The following is an 18776-nucleotide window of genomic DNA, read 5'->3' as shown; positions in this document are numbered from 1 at the left end:
TTTAAAAAACAAAGTTATGCTAGCTTCCTAGGATAATTATTTCTATTTATTTTTATTTTTATTTAATCAGTGTATCATTAAAGTAACTAATTATGGAAGCCTATTTAAATGACACTAAAAAAAAAAATCAAATCTTTTAGGAGATATATAAAAGAAACACTGATACAATTTTTTGGTTTTGATTTTGTTTCTTCCCCTAAAAGTCACTGTATTTAAAAAACTAAAACCTTTAAATAATCTTGAATACATTAAGCTCAGTAATATGCTCAAAGTTATTTTTATAATTTTTAATTTATCCCCTTAAGAAGAACCATTCAGCCGGGTGTGGTGGCGCACGCCTCTAATCCCAGCACTGGGGAGGTGGATCGCTGTGAGTTCCAGGCCAGCCTGGTCTACAAAGTGAGTCTGGGACAGCCAAGGCTACACAGAGAAAGCCTGTCTTGAAAAACAAAAAACAAAAACAGAACAAAACAAAAACAACAACAAAGAAGAACCATTCATTGTTTTGAGATACAGAAATTATCAGCCATTGTGATGACCCATCTTGGATAATGAAAGCAAGGACAACAAAGATGACAGACAGATAAGACAAAAAGAAAGCACAAGTGTGAAACCTTTGTGGAACCAACTAAACTACCATAGCACTGGATTGTTGGTTCAGTAGCTATGCCTCTCTTTAGCTAATAAATGACATTTTAATGGCTGCATTTAATAAAACAGTATATTGAGCTCTTAACAATAGCAGCCCCAAACTGAGTATTCTTAACATAATATTTGTATAGACTTTAAGAAGAAAATTAATACTTTTAAGGAGCCATACTGAGGGCTAGAGAGATGGCTCAGCATTTAAGAGCACTAACTGTTCTTCCAGAAGACCTGGATTCAATTCCTGGCACCCACATGGCAGATCACATCTGTCTGCAACTCCAGTTCCAGGGGAGCTTCCACTCTCATACAGACATACATGCAAGCAAACACTAACGTACATAAAATAAAAATAACATTTTTTAAAAGCCAAAATAGGTTATCTTGATGCCTTTTGATAGGTTCCTAATAAGCAAAATAAAATACTAATTGTACCACATAAATAAACTGACAAAATTAGAACAGTTTAAAGAATATTTAAATATAAATTATTATATTTGGGAACATTATAATAAAAGCAAAAATACTGGTAGAAATTCTTACCACAGAAAAGTATTCATCCGTACCCTGTTCTTGTAAATCAGAATTCCTCCTGACATCACTCCAATCATGATTTCATTGTTACTTTGATCCTTCAAAATAATAAATATAAAACACTCTAAAATAATTAAACATATTTAAATATATTTTTAAAACACAACATTTCCAATATAACACAAAACTGAATTGTACATAATTACAAACCAAAGTAGTTTGTTGTTGCCTCATAAAATGCAAATTTCAAAACAAGCTGAAATGGGAGAGATGTCTCAGCAGGTCAGCACCTGCTGCACAGGCATGAGGACCACAGTTCAGATCCTCGGAAACGCAGGGGGCCTCGGCAGCCCACCTGTGCTTCCAGCCTTGGAAGGAAGAGAAAGGTGATCTGTCAGCAAGCAGTCTACAGGCTAGACTTATCAGCAAGCTGTGGGTTTTATCCTGTCTTAATGAATAAGGTATAAAAGAAACCAAGGATGATTCTTGACATCAACCTTGAGCCTCTATATGCTCACGTACACATGTTCAGGTGCACCCACACATTTGTAGGAACATGCATACCACACACAGCAAGTAGGGAATGAATAGTTCTCCCAAATCTGTACAAAAATGCCTTAGCTGTTTATCTTGGCATGGAAGTCACTTAAACAACTGTAACACCCCATTTTATCTTCCTCTTAACTAGTAAAAACTTATTCTAGTTAGGCAGTCAGTTTGACAATGTGTTTTGTGCTTCCATAATTTCATGTTTTATTAATGCTACTTTCATGTCTTCTTTATGTGTTTCTGTCTAACCGAAACAACCCAAACTAAAGTCTAGATCATAAACTTCTCTATGAAACCTTCATTAATTCCCATCCACACATTTCCCATATTTACCTCTCTTTAACCACTTATCTGAAATAGCTAATTACTGTGAATATATGATAATGGCAAACTCATTTAAATAAAAAGATAAAAGTACAGCAAAACATGGGATAAGGATAAGTGGAAAGTTAACTACACAATAGAGGCATAGGATTTTCTGAGGTGGCAAATCTGTTCCATATTGCAATTATAGCAGTGCTTACACAAAAATCACCCACTACACAACATGTTATCTTAAAAGTAACAGCCCTTTGTGGTTCCCCACAAATACTCTGTTTCTTTTTAACATGAAATTGTTATTGACTCCTAGATGTGGTATCACACACCTTTAATACCAGCACTTGGGTAACAAAGGCAGGCATATCTCTGAATTTGAGACCAGCTTGGTATATAGAGTGAGTTCCAGGACAGCTAGCACTACACAGAGAAACCATGTCTCAGGGAAAGAAAACAACAACAAAAGTTAGCATTGACCTTCACTTTTCTACAGTTCCGTATCCTATCATTCAATAACCTTCAGTAATAGTACTAGTTTGTATTTTTTTCAAAGGTGCAATGACCTGTGACTTTCATGAGGGCAGGAATAATTTGATTTTTTATTTGTTTGCTTGTTTTTGAGACAAGGTTTCTCTGTATAGCCTTGGCTGTCCTGAGAACCTCTCTGTAGACTAGAGCAGAACTCATATAGATTTACCTACCTCTGACTCCTGAGAGCTGGGATTAAAGATGTGTGCCACCGCAGCCTGGTATAATTTGATATTTTGTTCACTAAATAATGTTTGGAGCTAATGCTGTGAAAAGCACAGAATACCCCCAACCACAACGATGGCTTAAAACACATATGAATGTTGGAACTTGAGATAAATAACTTTGATCCATTTGAAAACAGAAAGCAAACATTCCCCTTGCTTGTTATTTCAAATACAGTTTTACTTATGATATCTAAATAAAATCTAACTTTTCTTTATGTACTCCTCTTTTTAGAAAATTCCCTTTATATTTACTGAACAATCTTTGAAGTCTCAATATGCACAAACAAGAAGTAATGCCTTTCTTAGCCTTTTAAAATAGTATGTAGTTTTCGGAGACAGCATATCACTATATAGTTAGGCTGACCTGAGGTGATTGATCTTGCCTCAAATTCTAAGGGTTCAGATAAGTATGTGCCACCTTGAGGGGTATTTTTTTTTTTTGTACAAAACATGTTCTTAACTAAGTGACCATTTAAAAATTAAATCCCTTTAACTTGATATTCGACATTTAGTACTGTCTCAGGAACTTTTTTATAATCTAACAGTTTAAACAAATGAAACCTACTTTATTTAAATCAGTAAATAACAATATGGTTAGTTTTGTGTGACTTATGTAACCTTATATTTAAGTTTTAAAAGTTTTTCTTTGCATTTAATTGCCAACAATCACTGCAGATATAAAAATCATTTAGAAAACTGCAAAGAAAAATAAAACTCCTTTTTAAAAGCATAACCTAATTTAAAAATGTATTTCTATCAGTTGTAAACTTTCCTGTAATAAAAAACAAAGCCTAGCTGCCCAAAACCAAAGACAGTAGGTAACGAACCAAGGTTTAAAAATAATAAGCCCCAAATAAAGAAGAGGAGTGAAGGGCCATTAAAAAAAAAAAAGGCAAAAAGTTCAAGAGACACTTTAAGAATTACAAGATATCAATCACTTGAGGAAACCAGGCCATCAAGTCTTTTAAAAGCCTGGGCATGGTTGCACACACCTTTAATCGCTGCGCTTGGGAAGCAGAGGCAGGTGGATCTCTGTGAGTTTGAGGTCAGCCTGGTCTACAAATTTGATTTCCAGGACTGCCAGGGCTACACAAAGAAACCCTGTCTCGAAGGAAAACCAAACCAAACCAACAAGGAGAAAAGGACACATGCTTTGTGAAGCATACAAAGCAGAGCTCAATGCCCGGAACCTGATCAGGTGAGACCCCCCCGATGGACAAAAGCACTAGAGGATATAACTTTGAGAACTTCCCCAGTGGACTAGTACCTGCACGTGTCTGTGTACTGGGACAAGCTCAAAATAATTTACCTAAGGAAAATTGTGGCTCTTCCTCCTCTTTCTGCCTAATACTAGCCAAATTAGACCCAAGAATGTATCTAAAGGAACAAAAACTCCATTGCTGACTTGATGATTATAATTTTACTGAAAATAGCTGTGCTTTAAGTACTTCAAAGGAATATAAAATCCTGATAAATCACACAAAAAGGAATATAGCTACATATAATGGACAGCCACTCACAAATATAATTAAGAGGAAGGATAACAATCTCAGAAAGGCAAAAATGTTTCACACAGGAAAACACGTAGTGAAAAGCCAGTGATTGTAAATTTAAAGAGATTTCAGGCAAATACAAACCAGACACGGGCTTCACAAATAAAAACTGACTATGAGATAGCTCAGTGTTAGAAACAAAATATTTATATTGAGAGTAAATTTTTCTCAGCAGCAAACAGAAATTATACTGTTACCTAGTTCTCTCAGAATTAACATTTTAAGGAGTTGCTCACCAAACATAAGGCCCTGGTTCAATCACCCCAGCACTGTACACACACAGAAAGATTTAAAAATCTTTGATACTAAGGAAAGAAGCCTGAAAGAAGTCTAACCCAGCATCTACTTTTTCTTTACTTACCCTTGCATAGTGGAACTCAACTCCATAGAGTTCTAAGGTTCGTGCTGTGTTTAGGTAATTAAATTCTGCTTCTGCAGGAGATAAGCCACTGTAAAGAAAACATCAGGTCAAAAACAAGATACATAACGAAAATTACAAATTACAAAAAGATTATGTGGAGAAATGGAGAGTCTAATTAATCACCAAGACAAATACCTCTTTTGGTTTTATGTAGTAACATCTGACTTATGTTAAGGACATACTTACAGTAATTGATACTTTTTCCAGATTATTTTATTTCCAGGAACATAAGAATACACTGAGTCCTAGGACTAGTGAGGTCATAGACCTTATAGAGAACCTACTTCCATCCTTTTACTAGACCAGTATAATTCCTCATTAGATCCTAAAACTTTTCCTTATACTCACAGTTAAGTGTAGCTTTTACCCCATTTCATCAAAGAAGCTCCTATTTATAGAAAATAAGAGACAATCACAGAAGACCGTAACAGGTCATAATGCAGAAAAACAATGGACCGTGTGGAGCCTAGCCCCACTGGATACAATTGGATACAACACAACTCTTGAACCTGAGGCTCAGAGAATCTTGAAGAAGAGGCGGGAAAGACTGCATAAGACAGCAAACCAGGAAGTTTGCTATGAGATTGTCTCCTAGAATTGATAAAGAAGCTTCGGCCATGATAACCTAAACAATATAACTGCTTAAACAATAGTGATTTCAATAGGCATGCTAACTGGGAAAAGGGAAATCTCAAAGGGTCCCACCACTAAAAAACAATTTATGCCTGCTGAGAGAGGAAAAAAAATCAGTATTTTCCAGGGATGAACCCTCTAAATGGTTATCCAATACCAGGTGGTCAGCCCTGAAATCATATACACATAAGCTAAATGGACGCAGAAAACTGTATTCATGTATGTATGCACATATAATCATATACATACACATTTATATGTTATATATGTAACTATAGTAAAGGAAAGGGGCATCAATTTGAAAGGGAGTCAGGGAGCACACTAGAGGGATTAGAGAAAGGGAAGGAGGAGAGTGATGAAATATCTTAATAAAATATATTTAAAACTCAGGGAAGCAGAGGCAGGCAGACTACTGTGAGTTTGAGGCCAGCCTCGGCTACAAACCCAGACCAGGACAGCCAAGGCTACACAGAGAAGCCTTGTCTCAAAAAACTAAAACAAACAAACAAACAAACAAAGACAGTGGCAATTAGAAACAAACTACTGAGGAGTAATACAGACCAGAAGATTAAAAAGATAAGGAATACAGCACATTTTGAAACCTCTAAGCTTACAGCTATTAACAAAGCCACTTACTTCCGGATATAACTTTAAATCATTTTTAGAATACACTTTATACACTATAACTACATGGAAAACCTACAGAAAACTTAAGCATATAACACTGTCAAAAACACACACAAGCATGAGCATCAAGGGCTTTTTAGAGCATCTTTGTATTCATTAAATATGTTTATCTGTTTTAACTGTTCAGCAATTCATTTTAACTATATATTTCAAAGTACATCATACACAGTATAGTAATGTCACATGGGTCTAAGCTTTATATTTAATAATATAATAATAATAGTGATTCAAACCGGGCACAGTGGCGCACACCTGTAATCCCAGCACAGGCAGGCGGATTGCTGTGAGTTCGAGGCCTGTCTGGTCTACAAAGTGAGTCCAGGACAGCCAAGGCTACACAGAGAATCTTGAAAAAACAAAACAAAACAAAAACAAACAAGCAAAAAATAATAATAGTGATTCTTAAAACAAAAATTTCAGAACTACTCTAAAATAGTCTTTTAAAAAGGTCAACCCTATTTCAAATATATTTCAAATATAGTTCTAATAATCTTAGTTAAATGGTGCTAGCAAGCTAGATAGCAGCGAATTATAAAAGTTATCAACCTTTTCCTTACAGATACTGGAAAGGAGCTAACTATATGCCAACACAAAATCAAAATCAATGTGACCCCTCAAAAACAACAAAAGAATTAATTAAATTCTCCCAATTAAACTAGGTAATTGAATTTTTGTTTATAAGTCTCATGAATTAGCTTTTCAAAGAGAACTAGTTTCTAGAAATATAGGCTCTTTCCTTATTTCAGGGACTTTTGTCAGATTAATTTTGAAACTCTAACTTATTTTCAAACCAGGTTTTACTATAAAAAGATGGCTTTTAGAGGAAAACAGCATCCTCATCACAATAGACCTCTCAGTTTAAATTTTCAAATCATTATAGTCTATAGCAGATCCAAGGTCAAAAAATCTTTTACCAAAAAGGAATAAAGAATATTTTTAGGACTTCTGGGTAAGTTATCTTTGTAGCAACAATTTTATCATGCAAAACCAAGCCACATGAAAATAGAAATAAATGAGAATACCTGTTCACATGAGTGTCCATTTGTGGACAATGGATTTCAGAAAATTTCACATCCAATACAATATTATTTCCCCCAGGCATTTAAAATATAAACAGACTGGGCAATTAGTTCAATGGTAGAGCACTTTCCTAACATGAGCAATGTCCAGGTTTGATCATAATATTTGGTGACATATTTAGATATGTTAGATTATAATATAAACAAATATACAGTATTATATATAAAAACATGTATTTACTATGCTTAGCCATGAAGAGCTTGGCTCTTCAAAATTCAAAATTATGTACTGAGCTGTTGTTTTCTAGCGTGTTTGAGACACTTGGATTATTGTCAAATTGGCAGTAAGAACTGATATTTCCTTAGTACCTAACATATATTAGGTACCAGCTTTAAAACTTTTATGTATAATCTTATGACCTACAATTTCTGTCCAGTACTGGTAGCACACACCTTTAATCCCAGCACGTGAGAGGCAAAGCCAGGCAGATCTATGAGTCTGAAGCCAGGCTGATTTACAGAGCAAGTGCTAGAATAAACAGCCAAGGCTACACAAAGAACCTCTGTCTTGAAAAAACAAAACAAAACAAAACAAAACTCAAGAAACAAAAAAGAAAGGGAGGAAGAAGGAAGAAAGGAAGGAAGGAAGGAAACACTTTCTAATTCAAGATACTTTAATTATCCCAATTATATTTCTACATAAGGAAATAGAGCAACAGAAACAGAGGACTGTGGCCAAGGTAACAACATAGTAAGTAATCTGACCAGAAGCTCAAGCCAGGAAGTCTAACTCTAGTCAGTTCAGACTTTTCATCAATATGCTACACTATCTGTTCTGTTACTATTCTGAATCATAGGTTAAAGCAAAGCTGAATTCTGAGCCAACAAAGAACTAAAACAGGGCATGTTTAATCCTTTAATCCAAGCCCTTGGGAGGCAGAGGCAGGCATATCTCTGTGAGTTTGAGGCCAGCTTGGACTACATGATGAATTCCAGGACAGGGGTTCTACAGTTCTTGTCTCAAAACAGAAAACAAAACATTTCTCTTCTTGAAAACAACATTACAAGGAGCTGGAGAGGCAGCTCAGCACTTAAAGAGCACTGGTTGCTCTTGAAGATGATCCAGACTCAATGCCCTACATGGTAGTTCACAACTGTCTGGAATTCTACTCCCAAGGGTTCTCACACTCTCTTCTGACCTCTGTGGGTACTAAGCCGGTATGTATGTGATCTATAGGCATACAGAAGGCAGAACACTTGTACATACGAAGTAATAAATAAATCTGAAAAAATTTTCACAAAAGATGAGACTAAAAAGCCCTCAAATCTGAATATTACTGTGAGTAAAACAAGTTCTGCCTTTAAAAGAACATTAAAAGAATTGCATTAGATTGTTACTTTTCTCCTCCTCCTCATTAACTACTAAACAGATTTAACATCTTTCAAAAATGTGAAAATTACCAAGACAATTGCTTTGCATATTATAAATAATTACTCTAAAATTGTCCTTCTTAAAAATTTATTTTATTTTTAATTACATGTGTATGTGTGTATGTGTGGGCATGTGTGTGTGAGTGCCCATGGAGGACAGAAGAGGGCATCAAGATCCCTTGAAGCTAGAGTCACACACAATTGTAAGTCACCTAATTTGGGTACTGGGAACTAAACTTGGGTCCTCTCTAAGAACAGCAAGCACTCTTAACCACTGAGCTATCTCTCCAGACTCCTAAAATTCTTTATTAAAGAATGACAATGTTACATAAAAGCAAATAAACTGTTTACATATTATTTATGGTTGTTTCAGAAATTAAAACAAAGCTCATACATGTTGTAAAATAAGCAATGAAATGCTTTTAATATAAATTATCTACATAGTCTTTATACTAATATTATAAAGATTTTTATTTATATGTATTATTATAAAGAAATGAAATTTCTATATTAAATACAACAACAACTAAGAATGATATGAAACATTTCTCTTTCTAGTTTCTGCCTTAGGGTTTCACTGCTGTGAAGAGACACCATGACCACAGCAACTCTTATTAAGAAAACATTTCATTGGGGCTGGCTTTCAATTTCGGGAGTTTAGTCATGTAGTATCACAGGATATTTGATCCATTGTAAACCCCGAGATTGTGAACTGTAAAACTCCTGTTTCTTGTTTGGTGTGGCTCAGCTCTAACACACATTTAACCCAAGAACTTCCTGTTTACTGCAAATAGGTGGCTATGGTGTGGCTCATCCTTGCACATACCTTTAATCCAAGAGCTTTCTGTACACAGGATTAAATAAAATCAATCATATATCAAGGGGCAGAACAAGAAACCAGCAGACAGGAATTAAACAAAAAGGAGTGACTTTGAGTTGAAGGGTGTGTAAGACAGCATGGAGAAGAGGCTTTTAGCTTTGGGGTTTGGCTTTTTCCTTCTGGAATGTCTGCTGAGTAGGAAGGTTAACTGGGTACTTTCTCTGCCTCTTTGACCTAGTAGGCTTTCACTCCAATATCTGGCTCCTGAGCCTTTACTGGTAAAAAATCAAAGGATTGGGTTTTTTCCTTTTAAAAACAATGTGGGAAGCATGGCAGCATTCAGGCAGACATGGTGTTGGAGGAGCCAAGAGTTCTACATCTGGATCCATAGGCAACAGCAGAAGTCTGTGTATGACACCTGGCATAACTTGAGTAGTAGACCTCGAAGTCCACCCCCACAGCAAGACACTTCCTCCAACAAGGCCACACCTCCTAATAATAGTGCCACTACTTATGGGCCAAGCATTCAAATACATGAGTGTATAGGGGCCATACCTATTCAAACCACCACAGTTGCCAACTAAGCTTACCAAATAAACAGAAAATTAAATAAATGCTTACACGTGCTGCTGATGAAACTTTGCAATTTCTTTTTCAAAATCTTGAGGTTGATTAGGAATGAAAGAATAATCTGAGAGGTAGCCTGGCAAGTTTTCTGACTGACTGTAGTCTCCAAGTTCAGCTATTAAGAAAAAGAAAATATCACATTTTAGTATTTTAATTAGACTAAAATCAACAACGTCATTAATTCATATATATATATATATGGAAGGAATATGTGTTTCTAATGTAACCATATTAAACAAGCTACAACAATTCACATAAAAGTAATGGCTAACTAACTGGACATTGCATTTCCTTAATAGTTTCTACTTTCTACACATCTAAGGAATTCCTGCATTAAAGGCAATGTATTATCAATACAGACTACAAAAAGATAGGCCCTTGACTTAAAAGTAGGCTGATACGGGGCTGGAGAGATGGCTCAGTGGCTAAGAGCACTGCCTGCTCTTCCAAAGGACCCGGGTTCAATTCTCAGCACCCACATGGCAGCTCACAACTGTCTGTAACTCCAAGATTCTGACACCCTCACACCAACACACATAAATTAAAATAAAATAAAATAAAAATAAAATTAAAAAAAAAAAGTAGGCTGATACTTACACTGAACAGCAAATGAAGCTAAAAGGGCAGCAGTGTTATAAGGACAGGATAATCTAATAAGACAAAAGAGAAAATAAATAGCCAAGGATAAATAAAATTTCACATATGCTATAGTTTATGTTATACTACTGACACTGAAAGTTTCTATCTGCATTCATTTTGACCACAATTAAATTAAGTAAGCTGGGATTTGTGGCACACACACACCCGTATGATCCCACCACTCATAAAGTTGAGATGACTGCCATTTTGAGACCAATCTAGGCTACATAAGACAATGTCTCAAAAACAAGCAAAGAAACCCAAAAAACCTTCTGACAAAAGGAACTAATTATTACATATAACCATTTTAAAAATTTATTTATAGCAATCAACCATGAGTTATTTAATATAGAATTTAAAATATTTTAAAGCTATACTTTAAGAAAACTCTTAAAATGAGCTCACCTTCCAGTAAGAATGTCTTGCTTAATTTGCAAAAAATACTGATACCTTAAAAAAACAAAAGATATTTACTAGAATCAGATTTCAGTTCTTGCATACTCTACACTCACATTAACAAAATTAAATATTTAAATATTTCCCTTTGTTATCTTCACATTCACATATATAAAGTCAACATATGTATACATTAGCAAAATGCCAGAAACAGGATTTTGTGAATTGATTATAAGACTTTATGGAATTTTGAATATCTTGTTTCTATTATAAAACTTCCCAAGACTTCTAAGATCTTGGCTGCTGGTGAGAAAACTTGGGAATAACACTCTAGGGTTGTTCCATGTAAGAACTGGAAGCAGAGACAACTTAAGTATCAGTGATTTAGGAGAAAAGAGCACACTAGAAACCAATGAAAGAAAGCCTATGTGTAGATAATTTTGTTTTTAAGCTTCATGTGGAAAAGCAACTATCTACTTCCACTGGAGTTAAGAAAGCTCTTTTGGGGGCTGGAGAGATGGCTCAGCGGTTAACAGCACTGACTGCTCCTCCAGAGGACCCTGGTTCAATTCCCACCACCCACATGGTAGCTCACAACTGTCTGTAATTCCTGTTCCAGGGGATTTAACACCCTCACACATGCAGTCAAACCACCAATACACATAAAATAAAAATAATTATTTAAAAAGAGAAAAGAAAAAATAAAGCTCTTTCATTAGAAAACTAATGGAATCCCTTCTACTATAGCTCTAGTATTAACTTGTTAAAAGATCATCCTCTTTGAACTTGAACAACAGTATACTGTGACATGCTGCTGAGGTTGCTTACAAGATGGCACCATCCTTCTGTCCCTGATAGTGGGTAAGCTAGTAAATACCTGGGCAAAGTTAACTGTGCTGAATATCATTGGAATAAAACAAATGCCATGATGTTAAACATTGACCCAGGAATTTAAGGACCTCACTCAATATTTAAAAGTCAAAACTCAAAACATAAATATTATTTACTTAATTCAAAACAGTACAATTCTATCAGATTTACTTGATCTCATAATCAAAAGTTAAACATTGGGCTAGTGGCATAAGTCACTAACAGAGCATGTGCTTAGCATACACAAGGCCTAACACCCTAAAAAGAAGAAAAAAATCTAAAAGTTCCTTGGTACAAAACTACTTTCATAGTTGTGATTTAAAGATAATATATGTCCTTGGTATAATTGTAAATCCTACACAAATACTACTTATACTTACTAAAGATCATTTATATATTCATTTAGCCAAAAAAGAGAATTAGAGTAAAAACCAGAATTCAAAGTGTAAAGTAGCCTCTAATATGGGGCAAAATACTAAGTTTGGGTGAGCCTTAGTTTCTACATTTGTAAAAGGGAAATAAGATCACTTGCCTAGTGTAAATGTTTTAAGAGTTTAAAAAAAATTCAATTCTAATGATGCTGGTAATTGCCAATACTAAAGTATAGCTGTGGCCAAGGGGGTACTTGATACTAATCAGGATCGTCACACTAAAGTATTTCTTCTTTTTCTTCTTCTTCTTCTTCTTCTTCTTCTTCTTCTTCTTCTTCTTCTTCTTCTTCTTCTTCTTCTTCTTTTGTTTGAAAATAGATCTTTTTCATATAATATATTTCTCCTCCCAACTCCTCCCAGATCTTCTCCACTTTCCCACCAACCCAACTACATACCCTTTTTTTTCTCTCTCTCATTAGAAAGGAGGCAAATAAATAAATAATATAATATAAAATCAGAGACACAAATCAGAATAGGACACAACATACAAATGGGAAAAAATCCAAAGAAAATGCACAAAAAAACACATACAGAGTTAGAGACAAACACATTCAAATACAGAAAACCCATAAAAACAAACCTAGAAACCATCATCTATGTGTGCAAGCATCAGTGTGTGGACATAGGCACATGAATACATGTGCCCACAGAGGCCAGAAGAGAGTACCTTGGATCTATCTCCCTGGAGGGAGAGTTAAGTTGTAAGCCACCTGACATGGGTGCTGGAAGTCAAAGCAAAGTTTGCGAGAACAGTCTATGCTCCTAACATTGAGCCATCTTCTTTTGCCCCACATTGAAGAGTTTCTTAGCCCTGGCTCCCTTGCTGTAATGCTAGAATTACCTGAGGAACGTATACATATCTGTACTCAGGTATCATCTGAGTCTCATTACATCAGAATATCTATGGGTATGGACAATTAGTGAGGTTTAAAGCTCTCCTAACTGATCCTAACTTATTAATCAGGGTAGAGAACCACTTTTGTATAGTATAATGAGATCCTTTTTTTTTATATTTATTTATTATTATGTATACAGTGCTCTGTACACCTCCAGGCCAGAAGAAGGCATCAGATCACATTATAGATGGTTGTGAGCCACCATGTGGTTGCTGGGAATTGAACTAGGGTCCTCTGGAAGAGCAGACAGTGCTCTTAACCTCTGAGCCATTTCTCCAGCTAGTATAATGACTAAATAAATGCAGTCATGTACAATTTACCTAAATTAGTACTTTTAAAACAAAGAAAATTGAAACTAAACATTATTTCTAATAAAAAACAAAGTCTCGAGCCAGGCGTGGTGGCGCATGCCTTTAATCCCAGCACTCCGGAGGCAGAGGCTGGTGGATCGCTGTGAGTTCGAGGCCACCCTGGTCTACAAAGCGGGTCCAGGACAGCCAAGGCTACACAGAGAAACCCTGTCTTGAAAAACAAAACAAAACAAAACAAAAAAGTCTCCTACACTGTCTTTGGATTTAAAAGTTAAAAACACACCGTACACATAATGGCTATGTGTATATTTTAGAAATTTTACGTTCTACTCAATGAAAAGAAAGGAAGAAAATACACACCCACGCACACGGCGCGGGGGGGGGGGGGGGGGGGGGCGGGGACGACACAGAAACTTTCACTATGCACTGTGCCTTGGATATAATCCAATGCCATCTCATTTCTTCATTGAATTTTAGCAGTGCTCCTTCTGTCTGGATGAGGTAGCTCTGGGTGTCCAGTTCCTGAAAGTTCTCCCATTCATGGAGGAAACAGTTGCCTTGGAACATTTATAAACTTTTTTATATGATGGTTTGGAAATTCACATTTTTAGATTGGTTATTATTTTTGCCAGTTAATTTCAATTTTTCATATTAGAGCTTTGACAAATTAAAAAAAAAAATGGTTCCAAAGGTTGGAGAGACAGCTCAGCAGTTAAGTGCACCACCTGTTCTTCCACAGGTCCTGAGTTCAATGTTATCTGATGCCCTCTACTGGCATGCAGGTGTACATGCCAATAAATCACTCATACATTAAATAAAACTTAAAAAAAAAAAAAAAAAGGAAAGAAAGAAAGAGAAAAAGAAAAAAAGAGTTCCATAAACCCACCTTGTATACTCTTCTTGTAATTTGTTGGGGTCACTTACAAAGAATTTAACTCTAAAGTTCAAACTGTAAGGAGATCCCCCTAGAATTAACAGAAACAGCTCTAATTAATCAGATTATATTAGCTCATCATCTTTATAAGGCACATTTGCAAAACATCAAGTAAATAGTATGCTCACTCTTTAGCTGCTTCCTTATTGGTTTGTTTGGATCCAGCCACCTCTGAAAAATAAAGAAGACAGATTTCTTTTTTCCCTGAGGAACCAGCATAATGGTTATTGCAAATCTGAATTACCTGACAACTACATTTTGGAAAAAAGTTAGGTAGGAAAAAATTAAATTAGAAGCAATATTGTTTCCTGCTTGTTAGTGATGTAGAAGGGTGTTTGGTCCTAGGGAGGTAGACCTGGGCTGCATTAGAAAGGCAGTCATCAAGCATGAGCTTGGGAGCAAGCCAGTAAGCCAAGGTCCTTCAAGGTTTCTGCTTCAGGCTCCTGCCTTGATGTCCCTTGATGGACTATAGCAGTAAGATGAAATAAACTCCTTTGTCCCCAAGTTACTTTAGCTCAGAGTGTTACATCACATCAAACTAACACAGTCATAAATATTTTCTTTAACAATTATCTAAATGTTCCCGCACACCTCATACATTTATAATTTTAGGACTATATAATGCCTGTGAGAAATTATATGTTTTCAGAACAAAAGAACCGGATACTGACACTGGATCAGACCTGACAGGTTCATTCTTCTCAGCATGCTGGACACTGACATCCTGCGTCCTTCATGTTCCAGCAGGCTACCAAAGAAATGTGTGCAATTGGAAATAAGAGTCTGAAGTATGATAAATAGTGACATTTGAAATACAAGTATTTTTTAGCCATGTATGCCAAATCACACACTAGTAAAAAATAATGATCATCTTAATGCGACCTGGACTATATCTCCTATATAATTTTCATGTGATCTCGAGTTTGAAAAATCACAAAGTTAGAGATGAACCAGCAAATGTGCCCACAATGCAAACTGTAAGGAGAACCTAAAGGAAGATCAAGCCAACAGTAACCTATAATCTAGTCTTTGTCTTACAGACAGACATTGTAATTCAATATACAAAGGATATTTTTTAAAAGTGCAGAAATGCACAAGAATCATAAACAGCTAGGCATGGTGGCACACGCCTTTAATCCCAGCATTTGGAAGGCAAAGGCAGGCAGATCTCTGTGAGTTCGAGGCTAGCCTGGTCTACAAACAGAGTCCAGGACAGCCAGAGCTGTTACAGAGAAACCCTGTCTTGAAAAAACAAAAACAAAAACAAAAAACAAAGAAACAAAAAGCTCAGAAACTCACAAGAATCATAAATTTAAAGATTTAATAACGTCATGATAAAGGCCACTAAGGAACCTTAACTACTTTTAAAATTATGTATTATAAGTATTATCATTTCCTCATTAGATATCATTAATTACCTCATTAAAATTATTGTTATACAAAAAATTATTGTTATACATTATATCAGTGGTAGAGCACACCCTGTGACCCAGCACTAGAAACTGAGACAAGATTGGGGTGATCTAAGCAAGCCCAGGATATCTACAGCATGATATCCTGTTCAAAAGACAAATAGAAAAACAAACAAACAAACAAACAAAAAGAACGAAACAAATCAACCAATCAAAGCAAATATATTAAGTCAAAAGCTAAAGTTGTGGAAAAAGTTTAAGATTACAAACTTCACAAACGCAAAGCTTTATCTGTATATATGCAAGAAAGATGCTAAAGAGACATGGTTCTGTATTTGCTGTAAGACAAAAATAAAAGGTTTAGATGTCCTTTTCATTTTTTAATAAGTTCAATTAAATTTCAATGCCTACTTACTAAAGGCAAGAGTAACTTTCATCTTCAAAAACTAGTATATCCATAATATATAAATTATATACACATGCAAATAGTATATATAGCATACAAATACTTTAAATTTAAAACAAAATTAAAATATATGAGAAATTTTAGAACTTTTCTCTACTCCTTTTGATTGGTGATGAGTGATTTTATTACATGTTCCCACCTCTCCTTAAAATGTGCAACTTTCTCATATTTTTCTTTTATTGTGTATGGGGTGGGTGCATACCAGTGCATGCGTTTGGAGGTCAGACAACAATGCTATGGAGTCAGTTCTCTCCTACTTTTACACAGGTTCCAAGAATAGAACTCAGCAGGCATATATGCCGAGCACCTTTACTGCTGAACATCTACTAGCACTATTTCTCTTGAAGAAACTTTAGTTGAAAAGAAAGCATAGGCTTTGGAGTGGAGATGGGAATTCACATCCTTTCTTGGTTACTTAACTAATCAATTTTTTCATTAAATTTTTATACTTTGTAAGCATTTATTTTTCATTTTAAAACTTAATGATTCTCTTTATCAAGTAAGAACTAAACCCAAGGAGCCTAGCAGAGTTGTCCTCTAAGAGGCTCCACCAAGCAGAGGCTCAAAACAGATGGTGAGACTCACAGCCAGACACTGGAAGAAAGGATAGCAGGACCTGGAGGTGACAGGAGCTCCACAAGAAGACCAACAGCGCCAACTAAGCAGGGCCCAGAGGGGCTTGTGGAGACTGAAGCACTAAGCAAGGACCATGCATGGACTGGACCTAGGCCCCCTACACAGATGCAGCTAATGGGCACATCAGTTTTCACGTGGATTATCTAGTAAGGGGGATGGGGGCGGTCCCTGACATGGGCTCTGCTACCTGCTTTTCCCATCATTTCCCCCTTGCTAGGCTGCCTTGCCAAGCAACAAGAGGGAAAGGACATGTTCAGTCTTGATGTGCCTTGATGAGCTTGGGGGGTAGGGAGCTCCTCTTTTCTAAGGAAAAGGTGGGAAGGGGGATTGAGAAGAAGGAGGAAGGGAAGAAGGATGGGACTGGGAGGAGAAGAGAGAGGGAGCTACGGCCAGGATATAAAGTGAGTGAATAATAATAATAATAATAATAATAATAATAATAATAACAACAACAACAACAACAACAACAAAACACAAGAAAAAAAGAACTAAACATAAAACAGCTGATTAATATATCTACAGTAGATTCTTAATAATATTACTCCTATCCTTTCTCTTTAAAGAATGGAATCCCTTTCTTTTAATATATTAATTATCCTCAAAGCCTTGAAATAATTTCACAGTGACAATCAGAAGGGCTGGGGAGATGGCTCAGTGAGTAAAAATGCTTACTGTACAAGCATGAGGACCTGAACTTGAAACCCATATAAAAACGTGGCATGGCTGTTTCTGCCTGTAATTTCAGGCATTAGGGGGTGGAGACCAGTGCTGAAAGCTTGCCAGTAAGCCACCCCAGCCAGAACAGTAAGCTTCCAGTTGAGTGAGAAATCCTCTTAAAACAAGGCAGAGAGTGACAGAGGAAGACACGCCACACCCTGTTCTGCTTTCACACCCACACATTCATATGCATCCAACACACACACACACACACACACACACACACACACACACACACACACACACACCAATTAGTCATGGGACACTATAAGAACTGAACTCTTGTCTCTGTCTCTGTCTCTGTCTCTGTCTCTGTCTCTGTCTCTGTCTCTGTCTCTGTCTCTGTCTCTGTCTCTCTCTCTCTCTCTCTCTCTCTCTCTCGGAGACTGGGTTTCTCCGCTTAGCCTTGGCTGTTCTGGACTCACTTTGTAGATCAGCCTGGCCTCGAACTCACAGAGATTTGCCTTCCTCTGCCTCCCGGAGTGCTTGTATGCCACCATGCCCGGCTTAAGAACTGAACTCTTGCCTGGTGGCACACACCTTTAATCCCACCACTCGAGAGGCAGAGAGAGGCAGATCTCTGTGAGCTTGAAGCCAGCACAGCCAGGGCTAAAACAGAAACCCTGTCTCAAAAAACAAAACAAACAAACAAACAAACAAACAAACAAAGCCAAAAAAATTAAACCCTTAAAGGTCTTCCTTAGAAACAATCTAGCATTCGATAGATCTTTTTGAATATTTAAATAGAAAGTTCTGTGGTAGAAATAACAGTTCTATGTTTAATTATTCAATTAAAAATGTTAAAATTCATTATATCAAAAAATATTAAAACTCATTATAACAAAAAGAGAAAAACTATAAGGAAACTATACCTTCTTAAACTTACTGGGTTATCTGTGGAATCGTCAGCCAACTGTAAACCAAAATAGTCTCGCTCTGTCAAATCAAGATGCTTGAAGACTATGTCCAGCAGAACTTGCCCCTGATCGTGTTTCTGGAAGAAAAATAATATGAAAGCATCTTTAGTAGGCTGTGTTTTATGTGTTTTTTTTTTTCTTTTTGAGACAAGATCCCAC

The 18776-nt window shown here is 36.2% G+C and overlaps 1 protein-coding gene across 5 annotated transcripts in view; it reads right to left on the bottom strand.

Annotated features, from left to right (window-relative positions):
- PTPN4 (protein tyrosine phosphatase non-receptor type 4) overlaps positions 1-18776 on the bottom strand; it is a 143406-nt gene that overhangs the window by 68248 nt on the left and 56382 nt on the right. For 4 of the 5 annotated variants that reach the window (XM_084774681.1, XM_084774677.1, XM_084774680.1 and 1 more), the window contains 8 exons: positions 18587-18694; positions 14598-14640; positions 14422-14521; positions 11037-11081; positions 10590-10642; positions 9987-10107; positions 4716-4803; positions 1189-1277 (listed from right to left, as the gene is read on the bottom strand). In XM_084774681.1, coding sequence (XP_084630807.1) covers positions 1189-1277; positions 4716-4803; positions 9987-10107; positions 10590-10642; positions 11037-11081; positions 14422-14521; positions 14598-14640; positions 18587-18694 — 647 coding nt within the window. The remainder of the gene's footprint in view (positions 1-1188; positions 1278-4715; positions 4804-9986; positions 10108-10589; positions 10643-11036; positions 11082-14421; positions 14522-14597; positions 14641-18586; positions 18695-18776) is intronic. The other variant, XM_084774679.1, reaches the window with a different exon arrangement.

This window comes from Acomys minous (genome assembly GCF_964271855.1).
Source record: "Acomys minous genome assembly, chromosome: 1".
In the NCBI taxonomy this organism is placed as follows: domain Eukaryota; kingdom Metazoa; phylum Chordata; class Mammalia; order Rodentia; family Muridae; genus Acomys; species Acomys minous.
This window is presented reverse-complemented; position numbering and strand designations above follow the sequence as displayed.